The following is an 18,007-nucleotide window of genomic DNA, read 5'->3' as shown; positions in this document are numbered from 1 at the left end:
AGCGATGAGACGCAGGGAGAAGCCCAGGAGGGAGGGTACCAGCCTGGCTGCAGCGCAGGTGCTGGGCTGCGTGCAGTAACCAAGGCTTGGCCACGCAGCCGGGGTAAAACAAAACATTGACTAACTGCTCATTAGCCGAGCACCATCTGCCTCGTGTCCTGCGCGAGGAAGAAACAGGACGGGAGCCTGTAATTAAAGCCTAAAGTGACGCAGATGGGGGCTGAGCGGAGGTTGCCCGGGCAACCCCGGCGGGGGCGGGCCCGCACTCCCGCACACGGGCTGGAGTAGGTCTCGGGGCGTTCGGGGGTGCTAGAGCCGGGCGCTGTGACCCGGCGCGGGCTGGGGCGCGTGGGGCGGCCCCCCAGGAGACAGCAGGCGCGCGCCCTGGGCTGACCCCGCCCCGCTGCTCCCCGCAGGTGCAGACCACCACCATGTGCATCTCCGTCAGCCTCAGCGGCACCGTGGTGCTGGGCTGCCTCTTCACCCCCAAGCTGCACATCATCCTCTTCCAGCCCCAGAAGAACGTCGCCAGCCACCGCGTGGCCACCAACCGCTTCAGCGTGACGGCCGCCAGCTCCAGCCACTCCCACGGTGAGCCGCGGGGAGGGGGCGTGGCCGGGGAAGGGGGTGTGGCCAAGGGGGGCGTGGCCGGGGAAGGGGGTGTGGCCAGGGAGGGGGCGTGGCCGGGTGACCCAACCCACCGGCTCCTTTCCCAGGGCTTTGCCATTGACGCGTCTCTGGCTGCCCGCCCGGCAGGTGCCAGGAGTGGCGTGGGGCTGGGACGCGGGGCTGGGACGCGGTCCCCGCTCGTGGGCAGGGCGGGACTGGGGACAGGCTCCACGGCTCGGGCGCCGCAGCAGCTCCAGCGCTCGGCCCCGTGGCTGGATAGGCGGCCGCTCCGGGCGGCGGGGCGCCCCAGGCAGCCTGGGTGGGGCTGGCCGCTGCCCTTGCGTGACACCCCCGTGTCCTTCCCCGCCAGGCTCGGCCTCGCAGCCCGTCCCCACCGTGTGCAACGGCCGCGAGGTGCTGGACTCGACCACCTCGTCCTTGTGAGGCGCGCCCCGACGGTGGGGCGCCTCCCTGGCTCCCGCTGGCCCTGCCCGGCTGCCGCTCTCCCTGCTGGGCGGATTGCACCGCACGGACCTGGACGGGGTGCGCCCGACACCGAGCCAGCCAGATCCCCGGCGGGGCAGGTGACCAGGGAGTTGAGCTGAAGCTGCTGCCCCTCCCCGCCTCTCTGCCCTGGAACGGGGGCGGGGGGAATCCACAGCCCCGCCCCCCAGGCTGCTCCCATCTCCCCCAGAAGGAAGGGGGCCGCTCCCCTCGCCCGACGCAGCTACTGCCAAGGGCCGCCGGGTGGGAAGGCCCGAGCCAGGGCACGCGGGGCCGCGGCTGATCTTCCAGGGCGAGTCCCGCTGGGAAGGGGCCCCCCTGCCCTCGCTGGCTGTGACATGGCCAGACGGGGGCGACGCTCAGCAGGGAGCTGGCTGGCGCTGGCCCCGCAGCTGGGCTTTGGAGGGGCAGTGGGCTGGCGCCAGGGAGCTGCAGCCCGGACGTGCTCCCCAGTCCTTGCCCCTACAGGCAGGGGGAAAATGACCTTCCCGTTGCATTAGCCTTCCCCGTCCTGCCCGAGGGGTGGCTCTCCCGGATTGCCCCTATGCCAACGGGCCGGGGAACCGCACCCCACTCCCGGGCCAGCTGGAAGCAGCCTGCCCCTCACGGCGCCTGGCCACCGAAGCTGCCCCCCTCCATAGACCATCCCACCCCCGGCTTCGCAGCTCCAGGACTCAGGCGGCTGCCCTGCTTCGGGCGGTGTCCTTGGCCCATCCTCCGTCCTGAGCCGGCAGGGGAACGCGGAGGGGCCCGCCCAAGGCCAGAGCTGCTCCGAGCTTTTCAAACGGCACCAGTTGTGGGCCCCCAGTCGCCTGCTCTCTGCACGAGGAACGAAGCAACCTGTGGGACCTTTAAAAAGGCTTTTTTCCGCCCCAAATTCAAACTAGCCGGACTCAGGATGCTGGGGTTTGCCGGAGGCCAACCAGTGCCGTCCAAAAGCCTGGAAGCGTGGCCCGAGGCACTTTGACACTCTCCAGCCAAGTCCCCCTTTCACTCTAATGCCTGAGAACCTGGTGGGAGAAAAACACTCGGTGTGAACCTGGGCCCTCCCAGGAGAGGGAGGGACGCGCCCTTCAGCTCCCCTGGGGCGTTCACCAAACAATGGTTCTGTGACTCCCTCCTTCCCGCCCTGCTCAGCGCCGTCAAAGCCAGGCCACCATGCTAGATGGGCCATGGGCTGACCCAGTGCAGCCAGTCTGCTGGGACTAGGCCTGAGATTTGTAAGCAGAAATAACAAGCCGGGACAGCATCGTCAACCCTGCCAAATTTGTAGCCACAGCTGAGCCGCAAAAATGGGCCACCAGTGTGCAGGACTTTGCCAGGCTCCACGAGGGCACCTCCCATTGGAACCTTTAAAAGACTAAATTTTGCATGACCCACTAGGAAGATTGAAAAGCCACTGCTGGGGCAGGCTGAAGGAAGCCATTGACGAAGGGGGGGATGGGGTCTGCTTCCTTTGCACACTTGGCCACCCCACCCCAGCCATTGCTACTGGTGCGGGGCTTCCTAGGGAGAACCAGTGAGCAAGCCAGGCAGCTGGGAGTTGGGGAGTGCCCAGCTCTGTGGCAGGACCTAGGTACGTTACTTGTAAATCGTTTGTGTTGCTGAACGATTAGCCTTAGGTTCCCCGGCGCGACGAGGCCCGCGCCAGCCCTTGGCTCATGGACTGGGCCCGCTGACCTAGGACTGGGTTGTACCTGTGTTTAACTGACTGATGGGGTTGGGGGAGAGAGAAAAAGTCCATTCCTTGTAGCTCCATAGCCGTATGTAAGCCAGGTAAGTTCTTAGATATAATTGAAGCAAACATGCTGTTATGCATTTGCAGTGGGGGGTGGGGTTGCAGCTTTTTTTACAGTAGCCCCATGATGTGGGTGCTAAGTCCTAGTGTTCGTACCTGTGCCCAGCCCTCAGCCGGTGACACCGGCGCCAACGTCCTGGTGGCCTTCTGCCAATGCCGCCTCCCTGCCAGGCTATCCACTGCTCCAGCAGGACCCCCCGGTGGCACCAGGGCGTGGCACCATGTGTCCAAGAAACAAGGAGCTTGTCCAGGGTTCCCTGTAAGCTGCTCACTTGGGTGTCTGCCCAGCTGCTTAGCAGAACCCCCATCGGGGGCTGCTTGTTTTTAGAGGGGGGGTGCACATCCATGCATGCCTTGGTGTGTTCAACAAAATTATTCTGCACATGGATGGAAAAACTAGCAGGAACCTTGAAATCGGCGGCCTCCTCCACTGCTACCAGTTGCTAATCTCCACCAGGGCCAGCTGCACATAGCTGTCTGCTCCTGCCCTCCCCAGGGGTGCTGGCACTCAGGGCGAGGGTGCCCCTGAAAACCAAACAGGCTGGGCTGGGCACTATAACTCCGTGTCTCATAGTGTCTCTTTCAATTTTTATATCCTATGTAGTGGGTGGAGCCTTTGGGCTGGCGAGAAGAATCCTGTACCAATTAGCAGGCGGCTAACGAAAACAGGCTCTGTTTGGCGCTCGCATAGGAGCCCCCTTGTGACCCAAGTATTACAAACCAAGCCCGTTTTTAAGCGTAGATCTTTTTGTGACCAAGTTTGTGATTTTTTTGTAATTTATGTAAATAAAGTGTTTTTTTTTTTTTTGGTAAGCGGTGGCCCGGGGGCCTCTCAGCGGTGGGTCTGTGGCAGAACGTGAGAGCTGGGTGGTGTAGCAGACTGGTTTGGCTTTGGGGCCAGCATAGGGCATGGCTGGGTTGGGTGAGGCAGGAAATGTGAGTTCGGTTCCCTGCTGTGGCCATGCTCAGCAGAGAGGCCTGCCAGCCCTTTGTGCCTCAGTTTGCCTGTAGGGCAGAGGTGGGGGAAGTACCCCAAAAGTTACTTGAGTAACAATGCAGCTGCCTTCCTTTCTGGCTACTTGAGTAGACTCCAGGTGGGCCATGCATGTCTCTTTACTCAAGTAGTTTTCCAGCAGAGCACCGATAACTTGTATTTAAGTACCACCCCCTGCCCCCAGCTGCACTTTTAGTTAAGTAACTTTGGGGAAACTTTTCTCACCTCTGCTCCAGGCCAGGCTCTGACGCCCTTTGTCATCCTCGGGGGGAGTGGGGGACTGCCCAACAGGTTCCCCCCCTCTCCGCACTGAGGTGCTAGAAGGGGGTGAGCTCTGGGACCCAGGTGGGCATTGCTTCTTGGTTCTAATCCCCTCCTGTCCCTGGGGTGGTTGTGGCCTCAGTCTCCCCAGCTGAGAAGTGGCACTGCTGTGCTATGGAAAGAGGGAGCTGGGAATCTGCAGCAGGGCAGGGCTGACTATGCACGCTGGTCCCCTGCCACCATGCTCATCCCTGGCTTAGTAGAGGTGGCTGGTGCAAGGCATTTGGGTAAGAGTCAGCTGTGCTTCAGCCTCCCAGCTCAGAACTGCCCAACTGCTTGGCTAGGCCTGGTAGGGAGCCATGCACCTCGCTGGGCCCTGCTCCAGCCTGGCTGGCCCTTTAAGAAGAGGGCCACACAGCCCCCTGGTGTTGGCCAATTAATTCTGATAAGTGACCACATCTGCCAGACGGTCAGGAGCCAGGGAGCTGCAGAGGGCTATGGCCCAGAGGTGAGGCTGGAGTTACTGCAGGTTACTGGGAAAGAGCCCAGGGGCTGCCGGGTGGGACCTGGCCTGGCTGACAGCGCTGCACGAGCAGCTGAGCACAGAGCTGGGGCACCAAGCCCTGGGGGTTGGGGGTGGCTGCCGTTGCTGGGCCAGCCGCTGGAGAAAAGAGCACTGCCCCACCACCGGCCGGGCGGCAGGAGCTGAGCTGTTTGGCTGGGCAGGTTGAGCAGCTGGGGCTGTTAACACAGAGCTGTACCCAGCAGAGGGTTAAGAGCTCTGAGCTACCCCAGCCTGCCACTGGCCTTCCCTGCCCTGGGTGCAGTGTGCAGGGAGGCCTGGCTAATGTACAGCACCCAGCCAGAGCCTGTGGTGTAGCGAGCCCCTCGGCCCCTGAAGATGCAGGAGCAGAACACCTGCAATCCAAAAAAACACCCAATGCCAGCCTGACTGTCAGCGCTCTGCTAACGCCAGGAGCAGCAGCAACCCCTGGAAATAGGAGCAGGCCCCCCAGCTGCTTTTGAAGCAGTAGCCTGCCTGGTGGTAGGGAACAGGCCTGTTTAGAAACCCAGCATCCTGTCTGCAGCAGCTGCACTTACAAGCTGAACTCCAGGAGGTGCTGTGTAATGGTCCTGCGATAGTGGCTTAAAAAACAGCCTGGCCCTCACTGCCTGCTTCCAGCTGATCAGCCCTGGAGTTTAGAACCAGCCCCCGCCCCAGGGGAAGAGGCACGCGGGCACTTCAGCCAGACTCCAAGGCTGCAGCTGTCGCTCCCCAGGGTGAGTGGCCAAATGCCACAAGTTTCAAGGCAAAACGCAAGCGAGGCTCACACTTCGGTGCTGGAGCCGGGGGGATGGTGGCTGGCTCTCTTTGGGCTCCGCAGCGTCAGTCTACACCGCTCCGGAGGCAGAGACGGAGCAAAGCAACCTGCCTCTCAGGCTGAGCGGGAGCTGGCATCGCACCGCTACCGGGCCTTTGGGATGTAGACCAGACCTGTCTCCTCCTCTGAACGAAGACAGCCGAGCGGCAGGATCTGCGGCACCCCCCAGCCCTGGACACCCGCGGCGGCTTCCCCAGCAGGGCGAGAACATCACGCGGGGGGGGGCCGTGGCTTGCGGCAAAAGGGCCTGTCGCTCAGCCTTCCCCTCGGCTGCACGCCGCAGGGAGGACTCAGCCCCAGCCATCGCCTAGGGAGCAGCTGTGGCCTGGCCGGGGAAGGGACCCTGGGGGCTGCCACAGCTCTGACCACGGGCCTCTCGCCCCCAAGCCGGCCAGGTTGCAGCCGCACACACCTTTGGAGGGGTTTGGCCACTGCACAGTGGGAAGCGGCTGGTGAGCAAAAGGGCCCGGGTGTTTCACCCCAGCTCCCAGGCCGGTTTCACTGGTGACGAAGCAGCTAAGCGAAGCAGCCGCCGACTGCAGGGTTCTCACAGAGTTGGCTTTTAATGCAGTTTTAGCTCCAGAGTCGTTGTCCCCCCCCGGCCGCCAACCCCGGCAGTGAGCCCATCCGCCCAGCTATGAGGGAGGGGAGGGGTGGGGCGGGGCTAGGAGCTGTCAGCTGGCTGGGCACCGCCCATCTGCCATAAAGGGGCGGAGCTAGGAGCTGGCTGGGCACAGCCCATCTGCCACAAGGGGCGGGGCTAGGAGCTGTCAGCTGGCTGGGTGTGGCTGGCCCCCATCCTTTTCAGCGGGATGATGCAGATGCTGTTCTTGGCTTCCTTGATCCGCCACCAGCGGCCCAACCTGAACAGGAAAGAAATGCTGAGCTCCCTCCCTGCAGTCTCCAGCGCCTCCCTGGGGCTGGGTCGCAGCGATCCAGCCTGCCAGACCTGAACCATGCCGCCTCCAGCCTGGGCCCCAATTCCCCCAGCTGGCTGGGAGCTGCTGGCAAGGTTGGTGGCCCTGCTGCCCTGGCAGGAGGGGCTCCATCCTTGTGCCCGGGGGCTTTCAGGACAGAGCTCCGGGTCCCGGTGCCCCACCAGCCACCTGCTGCTCCCCAAAAGCTGTCCTGTCCCCTGCCCAGCGTTCTGCAGACCCCGCCAGCCCAGCTGCAGCTGGAGCAATGCCAAAAGGTGTGGGTCACCAGCTCCCCCAGCCCGCGCGCCGCGGAGGGTCACCTCCAAGGCTCGCAGGACGGGCTGGGTCTTGGCCAGACGCCCCATGGCCAGCAGTACCTGTGCTCCTGCCCGATCCCAGCAACCAGGAAATCCCCCGCGCTGGAGAACTTCAAGCTGTTGACAAAGCCGACCTGAGAGAGGAGACCATGTCAGGCCACCGCCGTGGGCTCCAGCCAGGGCCAGCCACGAGGGCCCTCGAGCGGGGCATCGCGCTGGCTGGCAGCCCAGGAGGGATTCTGCCTCCGCCATTCGCACTCCCCGCAGCCAAGAGCCCAGCTGGGTGGGGAAGGGGAACCCAGCTGTGCTCCGCCCCCAGGGACTGGCTCCTGCTTCCCGGGGAGCCCCCAGCCCGGGGCCCTGCCCATCCTCACCAGGGGGATGTCGAAGAGCGGCTCCAACCTGCGGAACCCCTCGCCGCACTTCCACAGCCTCATGCTGCCACTGTGCGAGCCTGTGGGTGGAGCGGAGGGTGAGGGCCGGCGCCCCACCCGACCCAGCTCCCCTCCCAGCCACACCCACCCGCCAGGGCCAGGAAGCTGAAGCTGCTGGCCGATTCCAGGGCAAGCCCCCCGCCCTGTACACCAGCACCCCCTCCCCCTGGCCGCTCCCCCTCCTGCCAGCCACCTTCTAAGCAGGGCTGTCAGCAGAGCCCCTGGGGGACCGGCTGGAGGTGAAGCCCCGGAGCTGCCAGGAAAGCAGGGCCAGACTCACCCAAGGGGAAAGTTAGGAGTCTGGGGAATGAATGGACCAGGGTGTTTTCTGGCCCCGCCCCCTCGAGCCCACGCCTCCCAGCTCTGCCCAGACTGGGAAGGAGGCAGAAATCACCCTGCACTGGGGGCCTGAGAGGGCCCCCGTTCTCCCAGCCCCCGAGTGACTGCAGAGCAAGGGGTTCACAGCACCTGTGGCTACGACGTCGCTGTTGAGCAGGGCGGCCACGGCGGAGACCCAGTGCGGCTGCTCCAGGCCCTGGGCCCCGTGGGCCCCATGCGCCTGCCTCACCGTCGCCAGCGGCTTCTTCTTCGAAAGCCCCCAAAGGGCCACCGACCTGCGGGGAGAGGGGGGAGGCAGGTGAGGCCACGGGCTGGACGCCGGGCCAGAGCCCCCCCACCGCTGGCAGCGCCCCCCGCCTCCGGCAGGGCCGCTCACCCGTCGTCCGCGCCCGACACCATGTGCTCCTCGTTGATCAGCTGGACGCAGTCGATGGAGCCCCTAAGACGAGCAGAGGACGGAAAACGGTTGGGGGCTGGGGGACCCCAGGAAGTTACCCTGCAGGGGGCAGAGCCCAGGGCCGGCCCCAGACCTGGTAGCTGAGACCCCCCCCTCTTGCCGGAGACCAGGTGGCACATTCGCCAGGTCACCTGCCAGGACGGCAGATCCCAGCCCCCACGTCAGGATCGGGGAGGAGCAGAGTCCTGCAACCAGCTGAGCCGCTTGCCCTGGCTGGAGCTGCTGCAGACAGAGCAGCCCCTGCATGGTGCAGAGACCTCCGGCAACAGGCCGGTCAGCTGGCAGGCCGGGACCACGCCCGCGGCAGGGGTGGGCGGCACCAGATCAGACGCTGCGCAGCAGCCTCAGCAGAGCACCCCACTCCCCCGGCCCGCGCCCGGGCAGCCACCGGCCTCACTGGTGCCCGTAGAACACGAGCTGCGACTCCTCGGGGATCTTCCAGACCCGCACGGTGCCGTCTCGCCCGCCGGCTGTCACGCAGCACTCCCGGCTCAGGCTGTCCAGCCCCGTGATCGCATCCTGGTGCCCGAACCTGCAAGCGTGGCAGAGAAGGAACCCCTGGCTCAGTAACCCGGGGACCCCAGCCCGGCAACTCTGCCTTCCCGGCCTCGCAGGTCACCATCTCCCACCCCTGAAGGGCGGAGAGCCCATGGGCTCCCTCCAGCCCCCGCCAGCTTTGCCTCTACCAGCTGCGTCTGGCAAGAAGACCTGGGGCCTCTCTTGCGAGCAGCAACGCGCAGCGAGAACGGCTCAGGCCTTCCGATTTCCAAGCCACGGCACCGCTACGGAAACGGGCGGGAGCGCCGGCCCCGAGGCCGCCAAAAGAGGGGCACCCTCCAGCAGCGACCACAGTGCAGCGGGGGGGTAAATGCCCACCTAGGCCAAGTTTGCTGGTGCCCCGAGCCCAGGACAGGGTGCTTGTTAGCTCAGCACTTGGACAGATTTAAATACCGCACAGCTGCTTAGCAGAAAGCCCACAACACCATGAGCGTCTATGGGTGGTGCACATCCGCACATGCCTTGGTGCGTGTAAAATTTATTCTGCATGCTGATGGAAAAAATTCAAGGAACCCCAGTTCTTTGCCTGCAGGGTCACCCCGAAAGCCGCAGCATCCCCACCCAGGAGCCCCGGCCTCCCTGTGTCTGCCTGCACGCAGCCAATGCGGCTCTCACAGCGTCTCCACGTAGGCGTTCTCGGCCACGTTCCAGACCTTGACGGAGCGGTCGTGCGAGGCGCTGTAGAGCTGGTGTGTGCCCTTCTGGAACGAGAGGCCCTGCACGGGCGGGAAGGGGCTGGATGGACAGTCTGGCCCAGAACACAGACCCAGCACTGCCTACCCATCTCTCCCCAGGCCAGACAGCCCTGCCGGGGCGCCCAGTGCAATGGGGATGGCGGGTGGCGCGGCAGCTCTCTGGGCCCTGGAAGGCGTGCACAGCAGGGTGCTCGCGGACCAGCCAGGGCTCCCGAGAGAGAAGATGTCCAGGTCTCTGCAACGCTTGGACCACTCCCGGCCTGGGAGCGGCAGGGGTGTGTGAGACACACGTGCGCACTTCCCACCCCTCCCACCCTCCAGAAGAGAGGGCTCAGCTACGGGCCAGAGGGGTCCCTGGGACTTTGATTCCAAGCCGCCCTCCGCTTCCCAGCTCTGCGTGGAGGGCCTGGGCGCTCAGAGCCACCCAGCTACAGCTGAGTTATCCCTCCCACCCGTCCTCCTGACACTTACTGATACCGCGTCCCGATGGCCGGTGAATTTATACAGGTGCTTGCAGGTGGCAGCCTCCCAGATCATGATCAGTTTGTTCCTGTCTCCTGTGGCCTGGCAGGTAGATCAAACGTGCTCACCAGCAGCCACGAGCTAGCTTCTCTGGGGCTGTGTAGTACGGCCCGCTGTGGGTCCGCCCCCCAACGGGCTGCTGATGCCCACAGGGAGCCTTGGAGACAGAGCCGGCCAGCAGGAGAGGCCTTGGACAGATGGAGGCGGGATTCCCCACTGCCACCCCCAGCTTTGCCCCCACCGCGCGGTCTCCCCCAGGAGGGGGTACGAGCAAACAGCCTTCGCCCTTCTTCATCCTCTTGGGACGAGCCCCGTCCGCACCACAGCCAGCGTTGCCCCGACACCGAGCACTTAAAGCCGCCCAGCAGCATTTTAACTGGCGGTGCACGTCGGCACCTGGATGGAAAAAACGCGGGAGCCCAAGGCTGCAGCCCCAGGCTGGCGCGACGGAGCTGTGGTACACTGGGCGGGGCTGGCAGACGGGTCTGCTTGTGACACAGCTGGGCAGCGGGGGTGGGAGCCAGACCCTGCCCGGAACTGAGCCAGCTCTCCCAGCGGGGTCTCACCGTACGCGCCGCGAGCTGTGCCGAGGTGCCGGCTGCAGCTCCTGTATCCTCCCTGGAAGGAGGCAGAGCCCAGCTGGGGCAGCCCCCCCAGCTCCGCCGGGAGCCCAGGGTCCAGCGTTTGCAACGAAGCAGGAAAGGGACAGCGAGCGCCCAGAGCCCAACGGGGCAGAGCTCCTCCTTACCAGGTACTTGCCGTCCGACGAGACCGCCATGCAGAGGACGGGCGTCGTGTGGCCGACGTGCTGGGCCTCCGTCCCCTTCTTCCCTCCTGGGATCACGTGCAGCTTTTTCCCACTCTCCACGTCCCCTGTGGCGGATGGCACCCGTCACCCCGGCCCGAGCCCCTGGCTTGCTAAGCCAGACTAGCAGGGCTGTCTGGGCCGGGGGTAGGAAACCCCTGGCTGGCAGAGGAGACCGAGGCCCACTCCCTGGCCCAGCTCACCCACGTCTCTCAGACAGACCCAGGAGGATCTGCTCAGTTTGGGCCCCATGCTGTTAGGGAAAGGGTTAAAAACAGCCCTGGGAGACGCCTGTCCCCGGAACCAATGGGGGACGGGAAGGATCGTGGCAGCCAATCAGAGCCCAGGAGGGTGCTATAAAAGAGATTGCGCCAGCTCTGGAGGGAGAAAGACCTAGTTACTGGCTGGAGCTGGGGACAGGAAGGGTGAGCCAGGGGAGCGCTGGCCAGGCAAGGCCCAGGCTGCGGGGCCTGAGGCAAGGCCAGGAGTACTAGGGCGGCAGGTCCAACCCCTCGTCAATGATGAGGGGCCATTTCAGACTGCAGGTGGCCCCTGAAGGAAGGAGCTAGATGAAGACCGGCAGTGTGCCACTGAGGCCAGGTGGGTTACGGGGCTTTGGGACTCCCTGCCGGGGAGGACCGCAGAGTGTGGGGCCCTGCGGCAGGGCAGGTCCTGGATGGAAAGGCTCTGGTCAGGGAGGGAGGTGGGTTCTGGTGAAGAAACTGACAGGCAACAACAACAGGTGGGACACCAGGCAGAAGGGGGCACTTGGGAGGCTGAGAAGCTGATTCCCACGAGACCAGCAGGAGGCACCACAATGGTGTCATGCCTGGGACAGGCCCCCAAGATCTAAGCACCCCGAAAAGGCAGCGGGCGCTGAGTGCGCAGTACTCCTGGAAAACAGGGGCGGAGGTGGTTTGAGCTGAGCCCTCACAACCCCCCCCGCCGACTGGTGCTCCTCCTGAAGATTTAGCTCTTGCTTGCAGGGTCAGGGCTGCTCCGGCCCCGCAATCTCTCCTGTGACACAGCAGGAGACTCCCTGCAGAGCAGGGAAGGAGCAAAGGGAGAAATCCGCGAGCAGAGCCTGCTCTGCGAAGCTAAGGCCTGTGACCTGGCACCTGCTGGGAGGCGGATCATGGCCAGGTTACGGCAGAAGATCCGTCTCACAACCCTCTTTGCGACACACTCCCGCAAGCTGCTGGAGTCCCAGGGGTGTGGGCCAGGCAAAACTCACACTTGATGATGGAGCAGTCTTTGGCAGCTGAGAAGATGCTCTTGTCGTCAGGGGAGATGACCAGGCAGGTGATGGGCAGCTGGTGACCTCGGAGCACTCGGATGGCTGCTGTATCCGGAGGCTGCAACTGTTGACGCACAAGGCGCCTGGTGAACGAAGCGCTCCGGCACCACGGGGCAGCTCTCGAACTCCCAGCGACGGGCTATGTGCTGACTTCATGGGAACGCGGCGCCTCCAAGATCCGTCAGCGTTCAGCTTGGCGAGGCCAAGGCTTTCAGATACCTAACACGCTTATCTACCACCCCATGACCCGTAACTGAGTACCACCCGGAACTCCGAGTACTGCTAGGAGGCAGGATAATGCTATTATCCCCATTTTATGGATAGGAAAACTGAGTCGCACATGTGCCATGTGATTTGTCCGAGGTTACCCAAAAAGTCTGTGGCAGAGCACGGACATGAACCCTCCTCCAGTCCAGTGCTCTACCCACTAGGTCACACTCCCACAGAGGCGTTACCACAATGGCTACCTGGCCCTGCCATGCAAAAGCTGTTACTAAGAGCAAGCTTGTCTCAAACTCCTGCCCTGCGAGAGGAAGAGCTGAGCTGAGATGGAGCCAGCGGGAAAAGGGATCCTATGACAGGAGACAGGAACTCCCCCGTGTCTCCTCGGGTGAAGCACCCCAAAGCCGAGCTGCTCCCGGGAAGCTTTGCAGACTCACCTCTTTGGCGACCGGCCGCTGCAGTTTTCCTTTCTGTTCCAGCTGTTGGAAGAACAAGGCCGTCAGACATGAGCAGCAAAATCCCACGAGCTCAGGCCCTGCGCAGTGGAGGTATTTTACCCTTCTGAGAAGTGGAATAGGGACAACTCAGACGCCAGGTTTACACTGCACAGTCACCTCCTTGCCCACACGCTGGCTCACGAGGAAACACGTTCACGAAAACCAAATAAGCGACAGCTGTCAGACGTGTTGCCAAAGGCCAATATAGAGTCTAGGTCAGGAAGACCCTGGCTCCGAGATGCTCATGTAACGTCTTAACTTCACCTTACGCCAAAGATGACACGCTCCCCAAGTCACCTCTCTAAAGCCACCCGCATATCCTACCCCTTTCCAAGGGGTTCTGTGGATTTCACCCCACTGCTTTCTACCTTGTTTTTCAGGTATCCGGTGGTCCCCTCTACCTCGCCGTACCGCCAGCCTGAAGCCCAGGGGACCTACATCCATGCAGACACCTACTCTTTGCAGGAGGGCAGACCACGGTCTTGACCTTTTGCCTTTGGGACTTTCCAATAGCTATCTGGGAGAGCAATTCCCTGCCTCTCGCTGAGGTAAAACACTCCTATCCTCATCCCGCCAGGCTTCCCAAGCCACAGCTCACTTTGCAAGGCGTTAGGGACATTCGTTATGGATGGATAGGACTGTGGACCCAGTAATACGTTCAATTCAATTCCCAATATAAATGCAAATCTGACAGGCGCTAATGAGTCAAACATAAAGCCCGTGGGCGAGTTTCCTAAGGAACAAGCCCGTCTCTCGCCGCCGATTCATCATTTGTTTGAGAAGCAGCTGCCCCGTGGATCAAAACAGGGAGCATCTGGGAAAATCTAGCAGCGGCAGGACCTGGGGAGGCAGCTGCTGCAGAAGATTCTACCCCCTCCTCTAGCTGGTCTGTAGGCATAAAACAAGTAGCCCTGCCAAGGCGGCCAGGGTCCTATGGACGGAGCAGCTGCTTGGTTGTCTGGAGCATGTGAGGTTCAGAGAGCTGTAGAGCCGCGCAAAGCAGAAAGACGGGGATATAATCCAATGCAGAGCGCGCGTGGTCACTTCCGCACCCACTGGGGGATGTTTGGTAGCCAGAGACCCAGCTCTGCTGTGGCTACAGGAAAGGTCAAGCAAGCAGATGGTCTCAGCTCAGAAGGTGGAGCCCTGAGACAGGCACTCGAGGGCAGATCCCCTGTGCTCCAGGAGCATCAGCAGAGAGGAAGTAGGCGCGGCTCAAAAGAGGAGAACTCTGCAAACAAGGAAGGAGCCTCCGAACCCACTAACCCCTCTCCCCTAAGCGAGCCACTCACCACATCTTCCTTCAGTCGGCTGGCGACCAAGTCCTTCTCAAAGGCCTCCTCTTCTGCCTTCTCCTCCTCTGCCCAAGACACAAGCACACAGACCATTCGCTACGACCGGCGGCCGGCAAGCACAGGGAAGTAGTCCTCAGCGACCGCCTGTTCCAGACTTAGACCCCAGCTCATCAGGCCTGGCCTCATTTACAGCAGTTTCCAGACCCACAGCAGAACACGCGTCCCTGACACCAACATCCAGAAAGCAAGCGAGCCTTATAGGCCTCCTGTTACCACTTTGGGGCCTGGGCTGTGTACTGGAAACCACACTCCCAAACAGCCATCAGATGAGAACTAAATTAGCTGGCATCACTTGAGAGAGCCTGGAGCGATCGGGGAGAGATCTCTGAAAACAACTGCTCAGTGTGCGGCAGCAGCCGTCGAAAAAGCAAACCGAACTTTAGGAATCATTACAAAGGGGACAGAGAATAAGACAAGGATTATTATTATTGCAGCTCTACAAATCCATGGTACACCCACACCTCACATACTGCAGACAGATGTGGTCGTGTCTCTGGGGGAAAAAGGTCTTGGTATTGGGGGGGAAAAAAGGCGAAAAAAGGGCAGCATGAAGGATGAGGGGTTTCGTATGGCTGCCACAGGCGGGGAGGTTAAAAAGAGTGGGGCTTTTCGGCTTCGAAAATGAGACCAAAGGGAATAGGACAGCAAGAGAAAATTGAGTGACGTGTGGCCAAAAGCGCCCTTTGAAATGCAGCGGCTCGTCCTCCTTTCCTGCTGGCTTACTGCCCTAAACAGGGCTGGGCTGGGCTGGAAAGGTCGCCCACTGGCTACAGAATTTGAACCCGTAGTTTGGCTGGACGCGTGACAGCTGCCGTGCTGTCTGCATTCCCAGGAAATGGAAAGAAAAGCTGTGATGTGCCTCCTCTGTCATCTAAAGCCCCCTGCTATGTAAAATACGCTGTCTTGGAGCAAGGCTGCCACAGCTGCAGAGCTGCCTGTTGATCTCTGGGTGCACTGCCCAGCCTGGGACAGGATTCCTCAGTTCTCCTGCTTTCCGACCGGGCTGCTCCACCCTGTGCTTGGCTGTTCTACTCTTATCCTACCCGACATGCTAGTCCCTGCACTGACGAGTCAGATTATCCCCCAAGAGCTCTAAGAGCAGACCCCAAAGATGCAGCCTTCAGCGTAAACTCCAGCAAGTGAGGGTAGCCCGATTGTGACTTTTATTACTACACTGACAACTGAGCAGGAGGGAGGACGCTCCGGCCCGGCACACCAACCAGTAAGGACGAGCAAGCTGGCGTGGAACTCCAGCACAGCGACTGGAGTCCATCCCCGGCACTGCCCGCGCCTGGTCCAGATCCTCACCCTGCTGGCGAAGCTGCTCCAGGTAAACTTTGGCTAATCTCAGCTTCTTCTCCTGCGCTGTCTCCTCTATCTCCTCTTCTGCCTCATTGTCCTTCTTCCGCTTCCCACCCAGCGCAGAGCTGCAAGGGAAGAGAGAGGGGAAAGGGGTGGTTTTTTTTTTCCCTGCAGCCAGTCAGGAAAATCTGCCTTTAGGCTGACAGCTGGCTCCAGGGGCCATTCAGCTGGCAGTTTAGAGTGTGCAAAGGGCCATATTCTTGGGAATCAGCCCAGCCAAGACCCAGCTTTGCAGGGGTGGGGGGTTGCCCCCAGCTGCAGTTTGACCCCCCCCCCACACACACATCTGATCCCAGCACTTCAAGTGAAGGGGAGGGTGACGGCACGTTTTGTTCCAAACCCGTCTACGTGCATCCTTAATTAGCTGTAGTTCCGCCTCCCAAAGGAATAGGTGACCCTGGCCTGCCCAAAACCAGACAGCCCCTAGTCCAGGGGTGGGCAACCTGCAGCCCACTGGGCTATAGGGGTGGCCCACAGGACATTGTTCACCATTGTCCAGCTGCAGGGCTGCCAGATGTTGCTGGTTTCCTTCCACGTAATTTCTCCCTTACTCAAGGGAAACGCACCTAAAGCCAGGGCACCTGCCATGAGGTGTGTGCTGACTGCACCGCCCAGGAAAGCCACACACCCCCTGGGAAGTCAGAGCCCTGCTCTGGGTTCAACGGCACACCCTGCAATTCTAGGTACACAAGCAGCTACCCTAGCCCAGAGGCCATCGTGAGGCCACTCATGAGGCTCACTTAGCCAGCTGGCCTTTAGCTCATGTGGCAGAGCACAGGGGTTTAGTCCCTATGATTGCAGGTTCAATCCCTGGTACCGGCAATCCAGGTCTATCAGCATTAGTTAGCTACGTTGCCCAAGGCCAGAGCTTATTCTCCTCTCCCCAGAGGAGCGTTCTGAGATTGTTTGGGGACACGCACAAAGTGCTGTTCCCATGTGATCCTAGGAGAAGAATCAAGTATCGGAGGGGTAGCCGTGTTAGTCTGGATCTGTAACAGCAACGAAGGGTCCTGTGGCACCTTATAGACTAACAGAAAAGTTTTGAGCATGAGCTTTCGTGAGCACAGACTCACTTCATCAGATGCTGGTCTTGGAAATACCAAGATTCGGATTTCCAAGACCAGCATCTGATGAAGTGAGTCTGTGCTCACGAAAGCTCATGCTCAAAACTTTTCTGTTACTCGACAAGGTGCCACAGGACCCTTCGTTGCTGTGGGAGAAGCATGTAAAAGAAAAGCTCTGAGTACCCCCCATCCCGCTTGTCTCCCAGCCTGGTCACCCCTCTGAACCCACCGGGCGCGATCTCCCCTCTGCAGCGTCTGGGCACCTGGGAGGGGGGGTCTCCTAAATTCTGCTCTGTAGAGTGACTACCCAGGTGACCCTGGGGAGCCAAAGAGGGCTCAGCGTGTTACCTCTCTGCTTCGGAGTCACTGGAGATTTCCTCGTTCAGCTTCGAGCCAGCCTTCTGCCAGGACTTCTCCTCCGCAGCAGGGACCTCGAGAAGAAAACCTCTCAGCACACCCCAACTACAGCAACAAGAGTTGAGGAAGGGAAGCATCACGCCCCCCCCCCCCATGTCTTACACGTGGAGGGGGCAACGGGCAGGTGTGGGCATACAAGGGAATCCCGCACCTGCCTTGCAACACCTACGAGCCTGTCACCTGCAGCCCATACTAAAGAGGGGAAGTGATGGGCAACTAACCCAGCCCACCCCACGCATCCCTGTTTCCCTCCACCCCTGCCCCACTCGCACACCCAAACCCTCTGCCCCCTGCTGAATACCCCCCCACTGGGACCCCAATCTCCTGGCCCCCCACTGGGACCCCAATCTCCTGGCCCCCACCTGCCCCGGGACCCCAACCTCCTATCCCCCCACTGGGACCCCAATCTCCTGGCCCCCACCACCCAAGGGACCCCAACCTCCTATCCCCCCACTGGGACCCCAATCTCCTGGCCCCCACCTGCCCCGGGACCCCAATGTCCTGCCCCTCCGGTCCAGGACCCCATGGGACGCCCTTGGCGCCGTCCCCACCTTGCGCCGCCGGCGCCCGGCTCCCCCCGCCGCGGCCGCTCGCTGCGGCTGTTTCTTCTTGGCCGCCGCCGCCGCCATGCTGCTCCGGCTCTGCGGAGGCTCGCTCAGAGCCAGCTGCACGTGGCGCTCCGGCCCCGCCCCCGAATTCTTCCTATTGGGCAGAACTGCCTCGGCCCCGCCCCGGGTTCCTCCTATTGGGTGGAATTTCTTCCCCGGCCGCTTTCCTTCCGCGCCCCGCCCTCTCCCTCGCGTTGTGTCCCGCCTCCCCCTCCCAGAGGACAGCTCCGCTGCTGGGCCCCGCCCCTACCTCTCGTTGGTGAGCTGAGCTGCCTGTCAGCTGGCTTGCGCCCCCGTGTGTGCCTCTTGCGCAGGCGCCTTGCGCTTTGGTAAGGAGCTGGTGCTGCGCTCGTGAGCCGGGGTCGGGGTCGGGGGGCGCGACCGGGCATATGGGTGGGAGCCTCGGAGTGGGCTCTGGGGGCAGCCGGGGAGCTGGTTATGGGGGGGGATGGGGATGGTTATGGGGGGCTGGTTGGGGGTGTGGGCTGGGGACTGGCTATCGGTGGGCTCAGGGATGGGGCTGGGAGTTAGTTAAGAGCTGGCTCAGAGTGGGGCCCTGGAGCTGGTTGGGGATGAGCTTAGGGGGGACTGGT

At 62.1% G+C, this 18,007-nt stretch overlaps 2 protein-coding genes across 5 annotated transcripts in view; one reads left to right on the top strand and one right to left on the bottom strand.

The window, feature by feature from the left end:
* GRM2 (glutamate metabotropic receptor 2) overlaps positions 1–1,178 on the top strand; it is a 36,317-nt gene extending 35,139 nt beyond the window's left edge. Inside the window, exons 5-6 of the mRNA XM_075005881.1 lie at positions 417–591; positions 980–1,178. Coding sequence (XP_074861982.1) covers positions 417–591; positions 980–1,053 — 249 coding nt within the window. The 3' untranslated portion in view covers positions 1,054–1,178. The remainder of the gene's footprint in view (positions 1–416; positions 592–979) is intronic.
* A 4,916-nt stretch (positions 1,179–6,094) lies between these two features.
* On the bottom strand, positions 6,095–17,463 carry RRP9 (ribosomal RNA processing 9, U3 small nucleolar RNA binding protein). Of its 4 annotated transcripts, XM_075005232.1 has the most exons (15): positions 17,358–17,463; positions 16,738–16,820; positions 15,272–15,390; positions 13,901–13,968; positions 12,549–12,590; positions 11,827–11,953; positions 10,536–10,660; positions 9,737–9,829; positions 9,186–9,286; positions 8,410–8,544; positions 7,932–7,994; positions 7,685–7,830; positions 7,157–7,236; positions 6,843–6,916; positions 6,095–6,411 (listed from the first exon to the last, which is right to left on the bottom strand). In XM_075005232.1, the coding sequence occupies exons 1-15, from the start codon at positions 17,433–17,435 to the stop codon at positions 6,309–6,311; spliced, it is 1,437 nt and encodes a 478-aa protein (XP_074861333.1). In that variant the 5' UTR covers positions 17,436–17,463; the 3' UTR covers positions 6,095–6,308. The 4 variants fall into 4 exon arrangements, with proteins under 4 accessions (XP_074861333.1, XP_074861335.1, XP_074861334.1 ...); XM_075005234.1 differs by lacking the exon at positions 9,186–9,286; XM_075005233.1 differs by lacking the exon at positions 9,737–9,829.
* Positions 17,464–18,007: the final 544 nt, after the last annotated feature.

This window comes from Carettochelys insculpta, chromosome 11 (assembly GCF_033958435.1).
Source record: "Carettochelys insculpta isolate YL-2023 chromosome 11, ASM3395843v1, whole genome shotgun sequence".
NCBI classification, from domain to species: Eukaryota; Metazoa; Chordata; order Testudines; family Carettochelyidae; genus Carettochelys; species Carettochelys insculpta.
This window is presented reverse-complemented; position numbering and strand designations above follow the sequence as displayed.

Bases quoted from the DNA above. Each gene is read 5' to 3' on its own strand.
- RRP9 (XM_075005232.1), bottom strand. From the start codon at position 17,435: ATGGCGGCGGCGGCGGCCAAGAAGAAACAGCCGCAGCGAGCGGCCGCG. The intron at 12,591-13,900 runs GTGAGTGGCTCG...TTCTTCCAACAG, and splicing joins GCCGACTGAAGGAAGATGTG to CTGGAACAGAAAGGAAAACT. The intron at 7,831-7,931 runs GTGAGCGGCCCT...CTCTCCCCGCAG, and splicing joins GTGTCGGGCGCGGACGACGG to GTCGGTGGCCCTTTGGGGGC.